This window comes from Corvus kubaryi, unplaced genomic scaffold (genome assembly GCF_017639235.1).
Source record: "Corvus kubaryi isolate FWS band 111438036 unplaced genomic scaffold, C.kubaryi_AGA036_p1.0 37352, whole genome shotgun sequence".
Taxonomy (NCBI): Eukaryota; Metazoa; Chordata; class Aves; order Passeriformes; family Corvidae; genus Corvus; species Corvus kubaryi.
In genome coordinates this window covers 1,734,641-1,751,316 of record NW_024581114.1, presented here as the reverse complement: position 1 = coordinate 1,751,316, position 16,676 = coordinate 1,734,641, and the positions used below count along the sequence as shown (strand labels likewise).

The following is a 16,676-nucleotide window of genomic DNA, read 5'->3' as shown; positions in this document are numbered from 1 at the left end:
AGGTTCAATGCTGGTGTAACCCCACTGATTTCACTGCACTCACACTCAGGATCACTTTGGGATTTTGAAGGCTCTGTTACTGCAGCAGGATGCTGCTCTGCTCCCAGGCTTTCCCACACATTAGCATTCTGGGGTGGTAGAAACTCATCCCATCACACAGTGCTGAGAATTTTAAAATAATAAAGAAGCCAAGATGCCTGCTGTCGCCACCAACAGCTAATTATAGCAGCATGGACAGGCTTCCCTCACAGAATTCCATATGCTGTGTTCCTCCAGCACAACAAATAAACCAGATTAGAGAGGGGAGGCTGCGAAGACATTTCTGATTTTGAAATGAAATAATTTAATGGAAATTTGCCTTTTTTTTTTTTTTTCATATGTGCTTCTGGGAAAGTGGGCAGAGTGCAGAGGCAAAACTTGATATTTAGCAATTTATTAAGAGTTTCTCCATTAGACTCCTCCACACAACCCTGGGCTTTAGGCACAACCATCCCAGAATTCAGCCACTTTTCCACCTGGCACTGCTGGGACACTCAGCAAAGGCCAGAAGACTGATCCAGTTTTCCTAATGTGATGCTGAGCATTGGAGGCACCCTGCCTTAGATATTGTCTGGAGCAGCCACAGAAGGAAGAGGGGACTCCAAATACCCCTCAAAGAGCAGAACTGCTGGCACGGGTGATTATCCCACACAGGGTCTGTCACCTGCCTGGTACTGCTACCCTTAATTATTCTTTTTGCCACATTTTCCAGTTGTTTTCCAGTGCTAAAAATTGCTGTGAGGGAATAAAGAGGAATCCCCCTTGGGCTTGGATTCTATTAAGCCGTGGTTTCATTTGCTTCAGAGGAGAGAGACCTAAATGTGGAACTGAATTTCCTCAAAGTTAATTCCCAAAGCTGGGCACTGGAGGGATGTAGGTCACTTTGCTTTGTTCTGAGGCTGAGCTGAGCTATAAATACCACTGGTTTTTCTCTGAAAAGTGGGAGAACACACATCCTTGCTGCTTTATCCAGGTCACTGCCTCCGAAGGCAGTGCCACAAGGTAACATCAGTGGCTCCTGCTGCCACTTCCAGGCTCTGCTTTCAAGGAGAGAATCCTATAAAACCAATTTTTTCCTGTATTAAGAATGCAAAACAGCACTGCAGGATGTGCACTCTGGGGAATTATTTTTCTCTACAGGTCCTGAAAACACATTTTAGGCAATGTTCTCCCCTCAATCACCAATATATTTTTATCCCATGAACTGTTCACCTTCACTCTTCACCTCGATCCCTTCATCACAAAGGGATCAAGTGGCCCAAGTTTTCCATCTGCTGTGTCTGGAAAGTGCAAAATATCAAGGAGATTTCCTTTGGGGAAAAAAGGCAGGTTCCCAGGGATAAATCCACATAGCCTGGCTGACCCTGGAGCGGCTCCCATGGCCGACAGAAGGTGCTGAAGAAACGAATATTTCTGTGGAACAGCGGCATCCAGTGGGCAAAGAACGATTCCTGGGAATATCCTTGGAAAACCGGGACAGGGCCACGGAAAAGCAGAGGTTTCTCCCCCATATTCAGTGCTGTGCAACTCCAGCCCGTTGCAGGAAACATTGCAAAGCCCAAGTTAATTTTTTTAATTTATTTTTTAAATTTTAATTTTATTTTTTAAAAGAGATTAGCTTGAATTTTAATTATTTTCTATTTTAAAATATTTTAGTTTTTATTTTTTAAAGAGTGATTAGCTTGAATTTAATTTTTTTTTAAATTTAAAAATATTTCATTTTAATTTTTATTTTTTAAAGAGAAATTAGCTCGGAAAAAAACCCCCCAACCTGACATAATTCAGAGCCTGGATGTGCAAGCTCCTGTTTACAACAAGCACTGGCAAAAGTAAGGCCTAAATTATCTCGGTCTTTATTGAATGAGCCCAAAACCAGCTACTCCATGAATGGATCTTGTAGAACAATTGGTGTTGGTTGCATTAATCTGTCCCTAATTTATCTTTATATTTATATTAATGTAAATATTATATTAATATTAATATAATGATAATAATAATAAATTGATTTATATAATTATAAACCTGCCTGGCAAAAAGCAGGCTGAGGGAGGGAACACCAGAGCATGCTCAGACTCACTGACCCCGTCCCCAAATATTTCCCAGCACTCACTTTTCACCTTCTGACATCAAATGCAGTTGTGTCAGGACCAGGACAGATCAATTCACTCATGTCATACTCACATTTCCCCAGTTTGTGTGTTTAGCTGGCCTGGTCAACATCACTTTTACGCAACACAGAGGACAAGGGACACCGAGTCCTCCTGTTTGGCTTCATCAGGCTTGTTTTTGGACAGGTCCTTTGTACCCTGTAGCCATAAAACTTAGGGTAACAGCTGCTGTGCCGTGACACTGTCTCAGAAATTTGCTCTCTTCAGTCTCCACAAACCTCAGGCAATGCTGCTGCCTGATGTCCTTCTTCCCTCTCTTTGAGTTGCAGGACTCTGGTGGTGCTCCTGGCGGGCTGGGGTGGCACAAGGGATGTTTTTTGTGACCTTGCTGCCATGTTCCTGCTGTGAGTGCAGGGTGGTAATGCTGGCAAGGTCTTACCTCACTTAACCAGAGAGTTTCCAAGGTGTCTCTGAGCTCAGCAGGGGCGAAGTCAGCAGAGTGTGTGTGTCCTACACCTGACAGGAGAGATCCACATGAACACTGGCATCAGTATCATCATCAGAGACATGATACAAACTCCTAAATTGCCTCTGATAGTAATTATGAAAGTAGTAGTCCTGTGCTTTAAGGTTCAAGACCAGGCTGGATGGAGCAACCTGGCCTGGTGGAAGGTGTCCCTGTCCACAGCAGGGGTTGGAGCTGGGTGATCTTTGATCTTTAAGGTCCACTCCAACCCACTCCATGATTCAGGCGTTCAGATTCACGTCCGGTGGCACTTCAGCCACCCATGATCTCATTCCAGGCACAAGGCTGGGGTACGCAGTGGGAGGAGGATTTCAAAGCCCTCCTGGCCACCTGCTGAACAAAGACACGAATCCCCCTTCACAGAATCATAGAACAGTTTGGGTTGGAAGGGCACCTTGCAGACGATCTCGTTCCACCCCTTGCCGTGGACAGGGACACCTTCCACCACCCCAGCTTGCTCCAAGCCCTGGCACTGAACACTTCCAGGGATGGGCGATCTACACCTTCCCTGAGCGACCTGTCCCAGCGCCTCACCCCCTTCACAGCGCAGAACTTCCCCCCAATATCCAATCTAAACCCACTCTTTTAACATTTGATCCCAACAAGGACTTGTTGCACTGAGTTATCCCAAAAACCCCCCCACACCCAACCATTTAACCACGAGCATCCCTCCCCATCGCCTCCCGCGGGCCGCACCGCCGCTCGGCCCGGCCAAACGGGACACGCTGCCGAACCTTTCCCCTCAGCCCCGAGCCGGGGCGGGTCGGCGGCTCCCCGTGGGCTCCCCGCGGGCTCCCGGGAGTTGTAGTCGGAGCGCCCGGAGCGGAACTACGGCTCCCGGCTGCCCGCGGGAGCGCAGGCGGGGCGGCCCCGGGGCCGAGCTGCGGCTGCGGCAGCGGCACCGCGGGGACGCGGCGGCCGCGGGGACGCGGCCCGGCTCCAGCGACACGGCCCGGCTCTGGGGCGGGGGGGTTTGGGACAGCCACACCGGGGAGTAGCGGGATAAGGGCGGATCCCAGCCCCGGCTCCCACACGAGCTCCTCACCCGCCTTCTCCGCCCGCCCGGGCGCGGCTGTGGGGATGGAGGAGGGACGGCGGCGAGCGCAGCGCTGGGATTGTGACTGTGGGGATCCTCGGCTCTGCCTTCTCGCTGAGGTACGTGCCGGGATTTTCCCAGTTTTTCCTCTCTGGATGGGGCAGCTGGAAGCGGCCGGGGTGGTTCCGGCCCCTTTGGCCGGGGTGGTTCTGATCCTTTTCATCCGGGGTGGTTCTGACCCCTTTGGCCGGGGTGGTTCTGGTCCCTTCAGCCGGGGTGGTTCTGATCCCTTCAGCCGGGGTGGTTCTGATCCTTTTCAGCCGGGGTGGTTCTGACCCCTTTGGCCGGGGTGGTTCTGACCCCTTTGGCCGGGGTGGTTCTGACCCCTTTAGCCGGGATTGAGGCCGCGCCCGCTCCCTGCTGCTGCTGCTGCTCCCGCTCCATTCGTATTTTCCTGGTTGCTCTGGAGGGTGGGAACACCCGTCCTGTTCCCCAACAGGTACTGCAGGTAAGGCCTGGCTGGCTGAGGTGAGGGCGGTGATTCCTGCCGGGAGTTTCGTGTCCCTGGAGCGTGTGGGGAAGGCAGCTCGGAGCTCAGGCACATGTGGCTTTTTCTCTGCTGTCTTTCTGTGTTTGCAGTCTGCCTGAATGGAGGCAGAAAGGGCCAGACTAAACCCAGAATAAACCCAGAGAAGTTGGTGCAGCTGCGCTGGAGGTGTTTGCTCTCATTTCACCGCCCGTGCTCAGCTGCGGAATTACTTTCTGAATGTCACAAATTCTGATTTCTACCTCACTGAGAAGCAAGTGAGCCCTGGCTCACCTTCATGGAAGTCACTTGAGCTTGGCTTTACTGCTCAACCTTCTCTCTTTTTGGCTAGGAGCCTCATGACATCCTCTGCACTTCTCTGTTGCCATAGGGGGAGTGTATTTGGCTCAAATGAGATAGCATTTTTATTTCTCCTCTGTTTAGCAAGTCCACAGTTTCCTGAAACTGCTTGCTACAAAGAATGATGCAGTTCATCCTTCTAGGACCTTCCTCCGTGCTTGATTACCTGTTGAATTTTTCATTCATGGTTTCAGGATCTGGAGGAGTGAATTGTCAAGGGATGCAGCTCCTGTAAATAACCCACATCCCCCATTTTTATGATGGGAGTGATGCTGTGTGATAAGCAGATAATGGAGATGAGGAAGGGGAAGCTTCCACAGCCTTGGCAGAGTTGGAGAAGTTCTTGCTCTGTTTTGAGCTTTGCTTCCTGCTCAGAGTTGTAGGTGTCTAGGTTTGTGTCTGGAGCAGGTGACATCTTTTGGGCACGTGATGGTTCCTTTAAAAAGTTCTTTTTTAACTTACAGGGCAGTAGGTTGGGTATCAGGTATCACTGTAGTCTCAGCTCTAGCACTGATGTATCTTCAGTACCGTATGCCTGTTTTCAGACTGATTTAATTCTGTGCTGGAAGGACAGGAGCTCCTTTAGGATGCCTGCAGCATTATTAACAAATAGCTTCCCCGCTGTCGTTTAACAGCATCACCACTGGCTCTGTTTTATTGAAGAGTTAATTCCCTTTTTAGGCTTCTGAAAGGTAAATGTGTTTCCCATCCCTTCCTCTTTGCACAGCACAGCTCTGTGAGTCACTGCCATGAGAAGGAGCTTCATATTTGTGTGATATTTGGCTCGGCTCAATTCTCTGCTTCTTCTGATATTGCTGTATAGCATCGTATGTTTTGACATTTATTTTGAGTGCATGTTTGGAACTCTGTGGCTGCGAAAATCCTGTGCCAAATTTGTGTATGAGGAATCTGTTATTCTCCTGCTTTGGTCTGCAATGGCCACTGCTGGGATTGTTTGGAAGAACTGGGATGCTGTGCACAACCCTCGTCCACTAAAACTTTGTCAAATGTCTGGAAAACTGCAAAAAACTGTGGAAGTACTGTGAGTGTGGTGGTTGCAGTTGTCTCCTTCCCTGTTTCTTGGGAAGGGGTATGTCCATGGCTTTTTAAGCTGCCTTGATCAAGAATTGGGTGGCTCCAGGAGCACGGGATGCTCAGAGCTGTGGCTGCTGCCTCAGAAACAAGCTAATCTCCTGCCTTGTGTTTGTGTATGTCTGATTCTGTTGCTCACAGAGGCTGGTCCTGGTGGTTTCTCTGGAGTTGAAGGCTTTCTCCAACCTAGTTCAGCTCTCTGAGGTCGTGTTGTCCCTGCCTGTTCCCATCAAATCTGTTTGCCTTGCTCATCATCTCTGCTACAGAAGTGCTCCTGGGCTCTGGCAGGATTCAGGGCTGTGCTGAATGTGACCGTGCCACTCACAGCAGCATTGATCCTGCCCTTCCCATTCCAGTTGCTGTTTTCCAGGGATAGAATGGAGAGTCCTGTTTGAGTTCTGGTTGTTTTTCAGGGATTCTAATTCATGGCTTATCAAGGGCATTTCTGGAGGGGCCAGAATTGTTATACAGTGTCCTCAGAAGGAGACCAACACACCTCTCCATCCACTCTCCCTGGAAGCTCTGATGGGAGAGAGATCATTGAATTCTCCTTAAACAAAGAGAAAGTGGGGTCTGTTGTTTCTTGGGAGACTTGCAGAATTTAAGTATTTCTTTTACCTCTGTACTAGTGTTTGAAATTTCCAAGAGTACAGAAGAAGTCTTCCAGCATTTAGACTGGAAAGTGTCATCAGCGAAGTTACGTGTGTGCTGGCAGGACATCAATGGCTTGGCCTTAGACCTTGATCCACATTCCCTGATGGGGCCCCAAGGAAATTAGGGGTGCATGCTGGATCAGGGGTTGAAACTTCCTTCTTTTCCTGTGACCAGGAAAACAGAACTTGGAGTTGGGATGTGTGAGCTTTGTTCCTGCCTCTGCCACCAATCCCACATGTACCTACGGCTCCATTTCCCATCTGCAGAGTGCTGTTGCGTTCTCCAGAGTACCCAGAGCACAAAGATAACATCAGGCCTTGCAAAATGCACAGACCTGGAGGTGAATGATGGACGTGCTGACCCTAAACCTTGGTTGAGTAAGGAAGGCAGCAGCTCCTCCTCACTTTGTTCTGCTCCCACACGCCTGCCTGGCCAAAGGCATGTCAGGAGAGATTAGACTTAAACCTTCTGATCTGCTTTCAGAGCTCAGAATGGGCAGGTTCCAGGCTGAAAGCAGGCAGGAGCACAGTGCTGACCGTTCTGGAAGCCTGAAGGGGAATCTCAAGTTGGTAGGATGAGCTATCAAGGCTCATCAGGGATCCAGCAGGTTTCATGCTCCAGCTCCCTCTGTGCCAGGCTGAAGGAGCTGCTTTTCATTTGGAAAAATTGGAGGAGGTTGTGTTCCTAACTCAGAGGATTTGTTAATCCCATTGTAGCACCTCTGCTGAGGGTCCCAGAATCTTAAATACCTGTAAGCAGCCCTATCCCAAAGTCACAGCTCTGTGTTTCCTCAGCCCCACTTTTCAGCCACCTCTCAGGACATCAGAGTTAATTCCTCTTGATTTTTTCACTCCTGCAGTAAACCAGGATTTTGATTTTGAATGACTTCTGGGGACACTTACTGCCTGTCTGGACAGGCAAGGCAGTCGTGTCATTAGATTGGAGGTTTATGAACTTTTAAGTGCTCCAACTCAGATTTTAATGGTAAATAGGAGTTGATAGCTGGTGTGAGAGAGATGCAGACCTGAGCTTTACCCGGGCTCCACACCATCAGCTCTGGGCCAGATGGTCTTGCCTCTGAGAAATATATTAGAGCAATGTCAAGGAAGAGCACAGTTGAAATCTGCTGCCAAGACAGATTTCTCACTGCTGGAATATGTTTCTGTCTGATCCTCTATTTCTAGATGATTGAAAATAGTTCTGGAAGGGATTTTGCTGAGGCCACCTAGTCCATCCTTTTCCACAAGGCATGATAAAGTACACTGAAACCCTTCCTGATGGGTCTGTTAAGCTTGTTCTTTAAGCAGTGGAGATTTTCCAGCTGCCCTGGGTGGGTTTTATTTCACTTTATTAAACTTTTTTTTTAATATTGTGGCTTTTGTCACTGTTCTGGGCACAGAAACAAGGGATGCAGGTGGTTGATAATTGACCTCTTAAACTCAAGAGCCAGAAAAGTGATGGTGGTTCCTGGCAGGAGATGGAAGAGGAATCACTCAATGCAATCATATTGAGGTTTTGTTTGTTTTCCACAGAGGTCTTCCATGGAGGGCATGGGAAAGTTAAAATACCATTTAAATGTTAAATTTCAAGTTAAAATACCATTCTCCCATTTTTTTCTATGCAAAGACCTTCATTCAAACTTTGCAAATAATTGCTTTTTTCCTTAAACAACATTACCTAGTGGTTGCGTGTGTGGGCAGGGAGTATTTGTTTTTGCTGTAGAGCAATGTAAATTTAACTCTGAGATCTGCTATTGAGGAAAAAGTGGATTCTCATCAGCTACTGAGCTTTTTCAAGGCTCCAGGCTCAGATCTGCAAACTGTCGGCTCCAATTAAAGCAAATGGCTGGAGCTGTTTTTTCTCCCTCCTGGAAAGAACACAGTTCATCAAAAGCCAGAAGGAAATTTTATTGGGCTCATGAGCAATTATCTCATGGGATGTAATAAGAGAGATCCACGAGATGCCCAGTGTGAACTTTCACTTGTAATCACTTTTATTTCTCCACTGGGCAGACAAGCACTGATCTCAGCAGTTTGAAGCCTGAAGTTTTCCTGTGGAGTAGAAGCTGTTGGAGGGAACTTGTGCTTTTGTAGGGTTTGATTGATGTTGACGTAGAAATGTGAATTTTGAGCATCCCTGACCTGGCAAAAGATATTCCACCTTTCTGTGTGGGGTGGGTTAACCCTGGCAGGCAGCTCCCTTCTGCCACAGTGGGACAGGGAACAGGACTGGAAGGGTAAAATTAAGGAAGCAGGACTTCCTCAGGTGCAAGAATTGCTTGGGAAGGCAAAGAGACTCCAAACACTCCCCTTTCCTCTTTCTTGCCTCAGTTTTTATTGCTGAGCGTGTCCCTGTGGTCACTCAGGGTCAGCTGCCCTGGCTGCTCCCTCCCAAATTCCTGTGCACCCTCAGCCTCAGTGGGAAAACCAGAAAAGGCTTTGGTTGTTCCGCCCAGCTCAAACCCCCCAGTGTTGTCAGCACTGCTTTGGTCACAGATCCAAACCAGAGCACCAGACAAGCTGCAGTGAAGGAAATGAAGTCAATCCCAGCCAAACCCAGTACCCCGTGGAGTGCCACGGCTTCTGGTGGTGGCAGCCTGTGCCAGCTGTTTAGTTTTGGTTTATGGTGGTGTTTCCTGAAGGTGGTGTTTGCATTTCTGTGTTTTAAAGCAAATATTGACCATTGTGCAATCCGGTTTGTTTCATGGTTTAGTCCTTCAGTTAGCACGGAGCTGATTCATGAAAAGCACTGTGCTGTGTCTTTGCTCCTGGGTGATCACTGTCACTTTCTTTTTAATTAATTTTGTTACTCACTGCTGACAAAAAGCCCTTTTCAGTCCACGGATCTCAGTGACAAAGCCAGTTTGGGTTTTGTGCAGATGAGTGTGATGTTTTTGGAGCAGGTTCAGTTTTCTGTGCCTGTTGTCATCACAGTGGGGTTGAAATTGGAGTTAAATTGAAGGTTCAAGGCCAACTCAGTTCAGTTTTTGTGTCCACTGCAGCTTTTGGGTCCTGCCATACTCACACATAATAAACCCAAAATTTAAGATGTGTAACTTCCCTCTAATTTCTTCCACTTTTAGGATTTATTCTGAGGTTGTTTGCCATTTTTTAGGAAACCAGAATGCTGGAATCAAGAGTTTGCACAAAACTACTGCTCCTGAATATGAATAAATTTGTCTAAAGGTGCCTCCTTTAGACCTGCATCCTTAAACAAGGTGAAGGAATAGGTGGAAAAGCAGAGTGAGAACCACTGAAACGTTGCTGAAAGGGAAAGGAACAACTCGGCGCCAGAACACAAGCGGCGTAAAATGGAATGTAAAATTCAGTTTGGGCAAAACAGATCAATGGGCTGGCATTTGTAAAGGCCAAGTGTTGATTGCAGAGATAAAATGCTCGGTGGGGACTCTGAGCCTGGCTGGTTATTTTTAGCATTTCCTCCTTGTGTGTCAGGATGTGCCTGTGCCTGCTCCCGTACGGTGACGCTGAAACGACAAGATATTAATCCCTGAGCAAAGGCCTATTAATCACCTGCTTTATTCTGTTTATGTAATAAGGTTAAATATACTCTGGGAGCAGGTGAGGTTTGGGCCCTGGGAATGATTTCACCTCACCTTTTTTTTTTTTGATTGATTGGTTTCGCCAGTGGCAGCTGCCCCATATCCGATTTTTTAATTTCAGCTCAGACTGATTTATCAGTAGAATGGGTTCCTTGATCTGCTGTTGGTATTTAAGCCACAAAAACAGCATCTGCTCCTCTCTCACTCCCTCCCCTGTGCCAGTGATGCCATTTTGCAAAATTTTAGACTAAACAAAATTCCTGACTGCACAAGGAGAAGGGAAGAAAAGTGTCACCGAGGCCTTGTGGCTTCTCAGGGGAAATATAATGGAATTCCAGACTGGTTTGGGTTGGAAAGGACATTAAAGCCCATCCCATTCTACCCCCTGCCATGGGCAGGGACACCTTCCACTATCCCAGGTTTCTCCAAGCCCCATCCAGCCTGGCCTTGGACACTTCCCGGGATGGGGCAGCCACAGCTTCTCTGCTGCAAGGCGCTGTCCATCTGGTGGTGGGATAAAAATACTGATTTCCTGTGTGTTCTACTGGTTTTCTCCTCTGTTTTCATCTAATAGTGACTGTATTTGTGGGAATTTAAGGTTTTAGGCATGGATGCTAACCTTGGTAATAAACTTATCCCGCTGTTAAGCCTTGAGCAGAGGTATTTGATCCTAGTTATTAAAGAATATAAAAGTATTTATTTCTGTTTTGTAGGTAGGAAAACAGGTAGGGAACAACAGTTGGTGTAGGTGAGCTCTGGGCAGCCACTGAGCTGTGAAAGTTGTGTCAGGAAAGGGGGAAAACCCTGCTGAGCCTTATTTCTGTAGGGAAATGCTCACAGGAGTAGTGGAGAAAGTAGTACTGCTAAAAACCAGCAGTTTTTAAGTCAATGTGAGCTGACTTAATCACACCAAAATTGTGTCCGTGTTGATATTCTTGGTGTGAGGATATGCAAAATTAAGTCCTGAAGCTTTGCAGTAGTGGAAGCTGATCAATTTACATTTTTAATGGCTTGATAAGACTTCATTTAATGGCACTGGAAGAGTCAAAGAGAACAGAAGGAGTAAGAAATGGGGAATTATTTTATTTTCAAAATGCTCTTTGGGGGTTTATCAATTGGGGAAGTGGGGAATTTTGGAGAAGTATGTGATTTGCAGTTACCTGAGGAAGCATCCTCTGCATAGGCAAATCTCTTTTAAGTGGAACAATTCACCTCAAGAAGACAATTCAAACTGCAGGATATGTGTAAAAGGAAGAAAAAAAGCTGCTTTTTATTTCTTTTAAACACTTCCTCTGTTTACCATGCTGTTCAAATAATGTGATCACCAGGTTCCAGGCACTGATTTTGTCAACTGTTTACAGCACTGGGTTCTGTTTGCTGTGGGGCCAGACCAGCAGCAACCTTTGCCTCCCACGAGGTGGATGTTGGGGCTGTCACAGTTGAATATTGGCAGAAAGTTGTCACAATTATTGCAGCTAAAATGTTGTGGATTAAAAGCTGGAGTATTTTCCCTTTTTTCCAGTTAAGTTTTAGTGGGATTTCCTAAAGCTGGACTCACAGATTACAGCTAGGCTGCTCTTTCCTGTGTTACGGTAGGCAAGGTCGGAATGTTAGATCAGGATTCAGAAATCTGCTTTTCTTAGAATGGATTATTTGTTCATGGTTCCTTGAAATTCCCATGGGAAAGCGATGTTTTCTCTGTGAATCATTTCTGGCAGCTATACCTGTCCTTCCCTGGAATAATTATGGCCAGGCAGCATCAAGGGAGGAGTATTTGCTTCAGTGAGTGAAACATTTCCACTTAGGAAGTCAATAATGCTGCTCTGGCAAGGCTCAGACCACAAGAGCGCTTAATTAATCTCGTAAAGATTTTGAACAGCCCTTTCCTCCTGTTCTGCATCGCCCCTGCAGAGGAGATGGGAATGCAGGATGCGCTTGGTGCGTTCTTGTGTGGAAAATGGAATATTCGCATTAGGAAGGCATCCTCAGATCAGCCAGCAAGGGACTGGTGGTGGTTTTTGCAGCCCTGACAGCTCCTTCAAAAGCATTCAGCATCACAAGTGTGCAGCTGAGCTCCAGCAGCATCCAAAATTTGTGGGAAGGTGCACAGGGAAGGTGTGGGTTTGCCTTTCTGGGACACAGGGTCGGCTCTGCTGTCGGGATTCTCTGTTGGGCACTTGCCAGGATGTGTCAGTGCCAGCCTGCTCTGCTTTTTTCAGGTAGGGAGGGATTATCCTCCTTTATACTGTAGGGATTTGCGTTTTATGGGTTTGTGGCACCGCCTGGAATGTTCTTTGATCGATAATTGCTGGAGCTGGCATTGCCTTCCTTGGAATGCTGAGAGTTCTAAGCCTGTGATGGTTCATTCATTCCTGGGGAGAGGAAGAAGGCCCAGTGAAATGGCAGAAAACTCTGAAGGCTGGGGAGCAGCCCTCTATCCCCACCTAATACCCTGTGGAATTTGTTGCTTCCTTCCCTAAGCATGGGATTCCTTGGGATGAAACAGGAAGGGGTTGTGGTGGTTCTCTTTAAGGAAAAGCCCTGTAACAATGATTAAATTGTGCTTCTCTTGTACCTTTTGCGTTGTTGGATGTTCCCATTTGTTTTCTCTGCTTGACTGGTTCGTAGCAGCCTTTAAAAAAAAGCTGTTCTGCCTCTTAGTTGGAGCAATAAATAGTCCATTTTATTCATCTGTGATCTGGAGGAAGAGGGAAGATCTCACTAGGCTCTGCAGAGCTTTCTAAAAAGGATATTCTTTGATAATTCCTGCTCTCATAAAGACAGTAAACACTGGTGCACCTTCAACTCAGCAATGTTCCATCCACCCCCACAAAAACAAATGAAAGACTCGCCCAGGGCGACTTTTAGTGATGATTAGAAGCAAAGATGATGTGAAGTTCCCAAGGACAGCTGGGTTTGATGCTGTTCTCGTGTGACAGGTGTTTGGATGTCACAGCCATGCGTGGCAGGGAGAGGCTGAAGCTGCAGAGATGCTAAAGCTGAGCAGGAATCAGGCTCATGCTGCACGCTGGAAATGTGATTTTGCATCAAACGACTCCTCCATGCATTCAAAAGAGGATGTTTGGCTGGAGGATGGGTTTATTTTTAGGGCTTGGTGGTTTCATTTGCTTTTATTGGTAGGTGGGAGCGTTGACAACACGTCCCAGGGTCCAGAGCTGCTCCTGCAGCTGGGGCTGAGCACATCCCCTCAGCTGGACCAGCTCCTCATCCTGGGCTGAGCTGGCCCTGTGTCGTGGCACTGGGGGAGCTTTGCTTGTAGCGTCTGCTTTATTCATCCCTTGGCATCCTCTTGGGCCTTTTTTTTCAAGTTTTGAGGAAATCTGAATGTTCTGGATAGCTCAGGAGGAAGAGGGAGACCCAGGGATGCCTGAGGATGCTACAGGAGATTTTTCCAGGCTCTGCATATTGGAAGCCACACTCCTCTGTCTTGTTGTGCTGGTAAAGAGAGAAAGAGGGATTTGAGAATCTGTTTAAGAATCTGTTTGATTTAATTCAGAATTGAGGATGTGCTGCATCTGTGTGGTGTTCACCTCATTTACCCATTGTCATGGCAACACTTGGGAAGGCTGTCCCTGTCTCACTGATCCCAGCACTAAATCTGCTGGGTTTATTGCAGGCTGAGCAATAGCCCTTCCCTGTTCCTGCTGTAGCTCGTCGCTACATAACAGGAAAAGGCTGAAATTATTGTGACGTTGGCCATGTTTTTGAAAAACTGCGGTTACTTGGGGGAAACGGACAAACGTTTCTTTCAAGTTTTAAAAGTTCCTGTATCCTCAAATCAAAACCAAAACTGGCTTGAAGGGCAAGTGAAACTCAACAGTGCAGTATTCACATAAGATGCGTGTGAGGAGACTTCCTGAAAAATAGACTGAGATTGAATTTTATTGCTAAAATCGTGCTGCTGGTGTTTTCTTGGTAATTTCTTTCCATTTTATTTACTGTGCTTGTTTGTCTGCTGCTGTTGTGTCTCTGGTGGCTGTTGTGCTTATTCCTGAGTTTGGAATCAAGGGCTGGTACTGGAATTTTGTAAAGACTCCTTTCCCAGTTCTCTTCCCTCATTTACAGTACTCTGGGACAAGTTTTTTGGATATTATTGCAGATGCTGATGAGCCTTGGAAGCCTGGTTGGTTTTTTTATCATTCTCATCAGTGCTCAAGCTGTGAGAATCCCAGTTTTGAATAAAACAGAGATTTCTCTGCTCAGCAGGTCGGGCTTTTTCTGCAGCCAGATCCTTCTGGGGGGAAATGCCATGTGTGGAGTGGCATCACCTAAATTCCTGTTGTATTTCCAGGTGTGCTGACCATGCTGCCCACGACGCCGCGAGTGCTGCCGCTGATCCCGCCCGTCTCCGAGACCCCTCTCGAGGAGGAGTTTTAGGGTTTGCTGTGCAGATCCATGGACCTGGACCCCCATGCCAGCATGCAGGTCGGGATGCGGGTAGTCCGTGGAGTGGACTGGAAGTGGGGCAGCCAGGACAGCGGCGAGGGCAACGTGGGCACCGTGGTGGAGATCGGCCGGACGGGCAGCCCCACCACGCCGGACAAGACCGTGGTGGTGCAGTGGGATCAGGGCAACAGAACCAACTATCGCACGGGCTTCCAGGGGGCTTACGACCTCCTGCTCTATGACAACGCCCAGATAGGTGAGCAGGGCCAGAACAGGGGCACAGCCACTGGCAAAGCCACCTCCTGCCCCTGTCCCATGTGCTGGGACAGCCTTTGGCACCTGTGGGCAGAGCACACTCAGCCTGTGCATGGCCAGGACATTCCTGTTTCCCTCTGTGCAAAGGCTCTGCTTTCCTCCTCTTTCCATCTGTGAGCTGAACACTTCCACTGAGTTTGTCATTCTGCAGACATGGCTTTAGGAGGAGAGGCCCTAATGTGGATATTTCATATTACACATACCACTTCACAGTGTATTATTGCATCACCTTCCATACACGATTTTTTTCTCCTTAAACACGCATTCATCAAGTTTCATTCAAGTCCCCTTTTACAGTTGTGTGCCCTAATTCTGTAAAGTGTGGACTAGAGGAGTAGGTTCATTCAGGACAGTTGTGCCAGGGTTTTCTAGCCCTTAAATAATTTCTCCTTAGAAACACAGCTGTTTCAGTGCCCAGCACTAAGCATGGTACTCTTCCATGAGCAGTATTCATGCTGTAAGGAGCAGAGATATTTACTTTAGGTATGAGTGGGATAAAAAATGGGAGTGTAAGAAGCTGGAAAGAGGTGAACAGAGGGCTGACAGGATTTCTAGGTGCATTGTGAAGTACTTGTGCTTCTCCTTGGCTCAGTGAAAGGTCTTTTTCTGGAAAGGTGGTTCTAAGAACCTGGTTTTCCCTGGAATTTGTGTGGATCTCCCATTCTCTTTTCCTCCCCTAGGTGTCCGTCACCCCAACATCATCTGTGACTGCTGCAAGAAGCACGGCATCCGAGGCATGAGGTGGAAATGCAAAATGTGCTTTGACTACGACCTGTGCACCCAGTGCTACATGAACAACAAACACGACCTGTCCCACTCCTTCGAGCGCTACGAGACTGCTCACTCCCAGCCGTGAGTCCACTGCACCCTCAGCAGATTTAGGGGGCTCAGTTCCATCCTAATGCTCTCCAAAACCTCCTCTGTGCACCCCTGGGGTGTGCAGAATAACCCAGCAACAGCAGTACAACCTAACTTGTGCACGTCTGTGTGATTTATAAAGGAATTCCTGTAAATTTATGGGGCAGTGCTCAATTTTTGCTGATCGGGTGGAACGACCAGAAAAGTTTGTTCTATAGAATTATGGTTAGTTTTTTATGAAGCTGCTTGAAAAAAAGGGCAGCAAACAGAAATCTGCAGAGTGTTTTTATAAAGTGACAAAAGAATGATTTCTGCTCTGGTTTTTCTCTTCCTCACCCCCCCCCACCCCAAATAAATAATTTCCCAGATTTGCTTTGCTACTTGCTGTTCTCAGGCCTCAGGGAGGCTGACAGGGATCTTACATTCCCAAATTGTTGATTTATTCTTGGGGTCTATTTGCTGAAGAGGCAGCACTTTCTCATTTACTCCTGCTCTGCACATGAATTTTTTTGGAGGTGACTGCTGCACTGATGCCTGTGGAACAGCATCTGTAATTTTATGCTCCTCCATGATTTGCCAAAACATGAGAGATCTGTTCTCCTGTCCTGAGGAAGAACTCAAAAACAGGCTCAAAAATACTTTTATTTGCACCTCCTAAAGTGGGCATGAAGATGAATCATGTAATCCTCTTGCCTTCAGGAGAAGGAATAAGAAATCAGCTTATCTCTGTCATTGATTTTCTTTTTTTTTTTCCTTTTTTTTTAATGTTTTTGAAAATATCACTGTGCCTTGCATCCATCTGTGGAATGAAAAGTGTAATTACTGTGCTAAAGGCAGCAGTGTGGGATTTGGGATTTGCAGCTGCTTTTCCTGCCATGTGGGAAGCTCTGCCTGGAGCTGATTGCCAGAGTGGTGCCAGCGTTGGTTGAGCCAGAATTCCGAGTCCTAGCAGAGGAGGGATGCTGCTGGCCAGACAATCTCCCCCCTGAGCTTTGAGGCTTGTGTTTATCCACCAGATTAGGGTGTTTCTGGAGCTTGTGTTAATATGACAAGCCAGCCAGCTCCTACTGTGAAATGAGCCTCACAATTTGGTGTATCTATAAAAATACACATCTCTATAAAAATAGACATGTGGGGGCTTTTTCTCTTTCTATTAATAACGGAGTTATCTCCAAGTAGTTACTCAGGGATGCCTG

General features: G+C 47.1%; 1 protein-coding gene and 1 long non-coding RNA gene across 3 annotated transcripts in view; one reads left to right on the top strand and one right to left on the bottom strand.

Annotated features, from left to right (window-relative positions):
* Positions 1 to 1,869: 1,869 nt before the first annotated feature.
* On the bottom strand, positions 1,870 to 3,471 carry LOC121666479. The gene is made up of 3 exons (XR_006016671.1): positions 3,370 to 3,471; positions 2,587 to 2,663; positions 1,870 to 2,500 (listed from the first exon to the last, which is right to left on the bottom strand). It is a non-coding gene; the product is annotated as an uncharacterized LOC121666479 (long non-coding RNA).
* Positions 3,472 to 3,644: 173 nt separating this feature from the next.
* MIB2 (MIB E3 ubiquitin protein ligase 2) overlaps positions 3,645 to 16,676 on the top strand; it is a 38,857-nt gene continuing 25,825 nt past the window's right edge. For both annotated transcript variants that reach the window (XM_042032057.1, XM_042032056.1), the window contains exons 1-3: positions 3,645 to 3,828; positions 14,213 to 14,563; positions 15,303 to 15,474. In XM_042032057.1, the coding sequence (XP_041887991.1) occupies positions 14,317 to 14,563; positions 15,303 to 15,474 (419 nt within the window). In that variant the 5' untranslated portion in view covers positions 3,645 to 3,828; positions 14,213 to 14,316. The remainder of the gene's footprint in view (positions 3,829 to 14,212; positions 14,564 to 15,302; positions 15,475 to 16,676) is intronic.